General features: G+C 43.5%; 1 protein-coding gene across 1 annotated transcript; it reads left to right on the plus strand.

The window, feature by feature from the left end:
• Window positions 1-1635: 1635 nt before the first annotated feature.
• LOC144145574 (amine sulfotransferase-like) lies at window positions 1636-2628 on the plus strand. The gene has a single exon (XM_077677224.1). It carries the CDS (start codon window positions 1649-1651, stop codon window positions 2606-2608), a length of 960 nt encoding a protein of 319 aa, XP_077533350.1. The 5' UTR covers window positions 1636-1648; the 3' UTR covers window positions 2609-2628.
• The last annotated feature ends 1063 nt before the right edge of the window (window positions 2629-3691 follow it).

Raw genomic sequence — 3691 nt, forward strand, 5'->3', positions numbered from 1 at the left:
CTAGGTTCTTTTTTGATCCAGGCTGCCGTTGACTGCATTACAAATTTCATTCCATTGCTTCCTGGCAAGTGTACCCTAGTGCTCTTTGACATGTTTCGTTAATTCAGAGATGCATCTACGAACCGACTATCATTTGTTTGGGAGCGAAGGGCGCGCAAGAGTCGTTTTCGCATCTTCCAGAAGCGTAGAAGATAAGGGTCTGGTTGTCTGACGGGGCTGAACCTGACCATTCTTGCGTGGTTTGTTTTTGGGCCTGTTTGAGTTCCTCAATCCAGTTGCCGACATTCCCATTTCCTTTAAAGGTGTCGGGAGTATCTCTGCACATTTTCCAGTTTGTGAGCGAACTTGTACGTTTAGGCGTTCGGATACAGCAAGGGATAGCGATTTGAATAATGTAATGATCGCTGAACAGTCTTTCATCTGTAACATTGCAGGTGGCATCTCGCGTTCCCCGTCATGCCGTGAGGTCAGCCATGGTCGACCGTTGATGTTGGTGACCCTCGCGAAAAATGGAATCAGGGTTATAAACCATTATTTGATCTGCGTTTAAAGTGTCGTTGAGTATGCGGCCAGGTTGTAAGGTGCATGGGTTACCCCAAAATAACGTACGGGGCAATAAAGTCACCACCTCTAATGAAGTCAGAGTCGCGATACAACCTTGAAGTGAATGAAATAAGTGGCTAAATGTGTGTTCTCTTTAGGGGACGATTATAAAATTTAGGATATACAACGGGCGAGAGTGCCCTCGGTACATAGTACACGCAGTGGGATACCGCCAAGACGAGAGGGTACATCGATGACCTCAAATCCAAGATCCCTGCGAATGCGTGTGCTAACTAAGGGGGCACTATCGCTGCAGCGATCTGTACGGTAGCCGCAACATCCAGGATAATACCTAATGGGGAAGTAGTGCAGAGGAGATAGACATCCCAGCAGTGACGACAGAAGGAGTAAAGAAGGCATTGAGAGAAACCCAAGGGGGCACAGCACCTGGTGACGATCAGATAACAGCAGAACTCTTAAAGGAGGAAGGGCAAACTGTACTTTAAAAACTGGAAACCTTGTATACGCCATGGCCAATGACCGCAAGTGTACCAGAATATTGGATCAACGCGAACGTCATCCTAATTCATAATAATTTCACATGAAGCACTTGAAAGGTTTCAGGCTGATAGGCTTACTGTCAGTCATCCACAAGGTATTTACTAAGGTAATGACTAGCAGTATGTCTGGCACCATAGATTTGTCAACCCAATAAAGAAGCAGGGGTTTGTAAAGGGCATTTAACAATAGACCATATGCACACGATCAGTCAGGTGACCCTGCTACTATATCTTAGCCTTTCTGAATTAATTCGATGAATTACTGCTCCCCGGCAAATTTTATTTTGGATGCACATTAGGTCTGATTCTCCCCTCGAAGACAAAGCTAGGACATGAATGAAGTTTATCTGAACTCATTTACGGGGTCTTGAAATAATAATTGTTAGACATTTATTTTTGCTCTGTGCTGAAGCAAAATATTGTGCATTTTGCTCATACCTTGATCAAAAGTTACCGAAAGCTGTTTTTGAAATCCAATACGGAATACAATTTTTTAATTCTATGGTACGAAAATGTTCTCTGATTTCAGACACGCATCTCCTCCAATGGAACGCAGAAAACCAAAGTGTCAGATGGTAGACGGCGTGCCCAGATGTTTAGGACTCGACCCGGACATACTACGAGAAAATCTTAAATTCAGAGCCAAAGCTGGTGACGTCGTGGAGTCCACGTTTCCGAAGAGTGGTACACACTGGGTACAGTTCATCATTCAGCTGATCCTGAAGAAAGGCGAACTCATCTCTACGCACAAAGAATTCGCAGACAACATGCGCTTGTTGGAGTATTCAAGGTGCCAGGACTGGACACCAACTCTACCATTGAGGACGTTCTTCTCGCACCTGCCATTGAACACCGAGACGATGACGGAAGAAGCCAAGTACGTGTACGTGGCTCGTAACCCGTGGGACGTGTGCGTCTCTTTCTTCCATATGGCTACAAACCTTAGCTTATACGAGTATGAGGACGCAACATTTGAGGAATTCGTTCACGCCTTTTTGGATGGAAACTTCGGATACGGTGACTACTTCGAACACGTGGCCTCTGGCTACGCACTGAAAGACAGACCGAATGTCTTTTTCCTCACCTACGAAGAACTCAAAAAGAACAAACGAAATGTCGTTGTTAAATTGGCGCACTTTCTGGGCGAGGAGTATGGCAAGGCCTTGGAGGGCAACCAAGAGATGCTTGAGAAGTTGCTGGAGCGGTCCTCACCCGAATCCATGAAGAGTGTAATCGTGATCGACTTGAAGGACAATCCGAACAAGGAATTCCAAGAGGTGTTGTCAAGAAACAAAAATAAGTGTAAACATGGCTACGGGGGTGATGAAAACAAATACGGTATCGTGCGAGCTGCCAAAGTGGGTGGTTGGAAAGACTACTTCACACCAGAACTACTGCAAAGAATGGAATTAAGAATTCGTGAAGCTGAAAAGACGTCACCGTTCATGGAGCTATGGAACGATATTCGAGCTGAAGCTGTTGAAGCTTCGAGGTGTTCCGGATGAAACTGTACAGTTGCCATAGGACAAATGGGGATGCTAAAAATATATTTAGGCATTTGTGCCCTTACAATCACTGTCCCTTGCATGCAGACAGTCGTACAAGCCAAGAATAAAACTATTCCTAAGGTTTGAGCTTCCAGTCTTTCATTCAACAGATACGTAGAAACGCTTTAACTCTTTCGCTACCGCCGGAAAATTGACTAATTTTAGGTGTCTAAGAAAACATTTTTTTCCTGCTACAAATTGGTTAGGCACTAATTGCAGGACCACAAAATGCAGAATATTTAACGGCATTTATAATAATACCAGTTTTTTAAAGGTTTTTATATGTCAAAGTTGTAAAAAAAATATCAAAACCAAAATTTTTGTCAAGTTGTCGAAAAAAATGATAAAAAAGTAGTTGTGTATATCAAACCACCGGTAGTAGGAAAAAATAAGAATATACATTTTGTAGGAGAGCATTTCAAAAACACGCCCTAGAAAAAATGTCGACTTGCGCAGAACAGTTTGTCAGATATAAAAACAAAATGTTAGCATGCACGGTGCTCGTGTCTTGCGGTGAAGCCCAACCTCTAATTCAAAATGTGCAATTTCGGGTGGTTTCCTGGAAAACATCTGACAGTTTGTCATTATCAGAGGCACCAATTTGGACCCACATAACGTAAAAACATCCTGTCAATGGCTGCCTTTGAATTTACAGCGAGCACAATATTTGGGACAAGCAGGCGATGCGGAAAAAAACATGCACGAAGTTGAAAACGGAACGCCGTGGCTGACGCTTGTTGTCGTTCACGGTCAGTTATCTCTCAAAACATAAAGCTGAGCTTTATTATCATCTTCTTACTCGCAATTGTAGCCTTGCTCGCAAAAATGAGGTACGATGAGCTATAATCGTGCCCTGCAATCTTTGCCGAGTAGCAGTTGCGCGCTGAAAAAGATCAACGCAACCAGCCTCCTCTATTGCAGCGTCACCTAACATTTTTCAAATGAAACAGTACAAAAACTTATCAGAGACTCCGTCCGAATAGACAGTTCCACTAAGCAGCAATATTAGACACCCGGATATACCCTCGCATAGAAACGAAA

The sequence above is a fragment of the Haemaphysalis longicornis genome, unplaced genomic scaffold, assembly GCF_048455015.1.
Source record: "Haemaphysalis longicornis isolate Haplotype H1 unplaced genomic scaffold, Haemaphysalis longicornis Haplotype H1 scaffold_7, whole genome shotgun sequence".
NCBI classification, from domain to species: Eukaryota; Metazoa; Arthropoda; class Arachnida; order Ixodida; family Ixodidae; genus Haemaphysalis; species Haemaphysalis longicornis.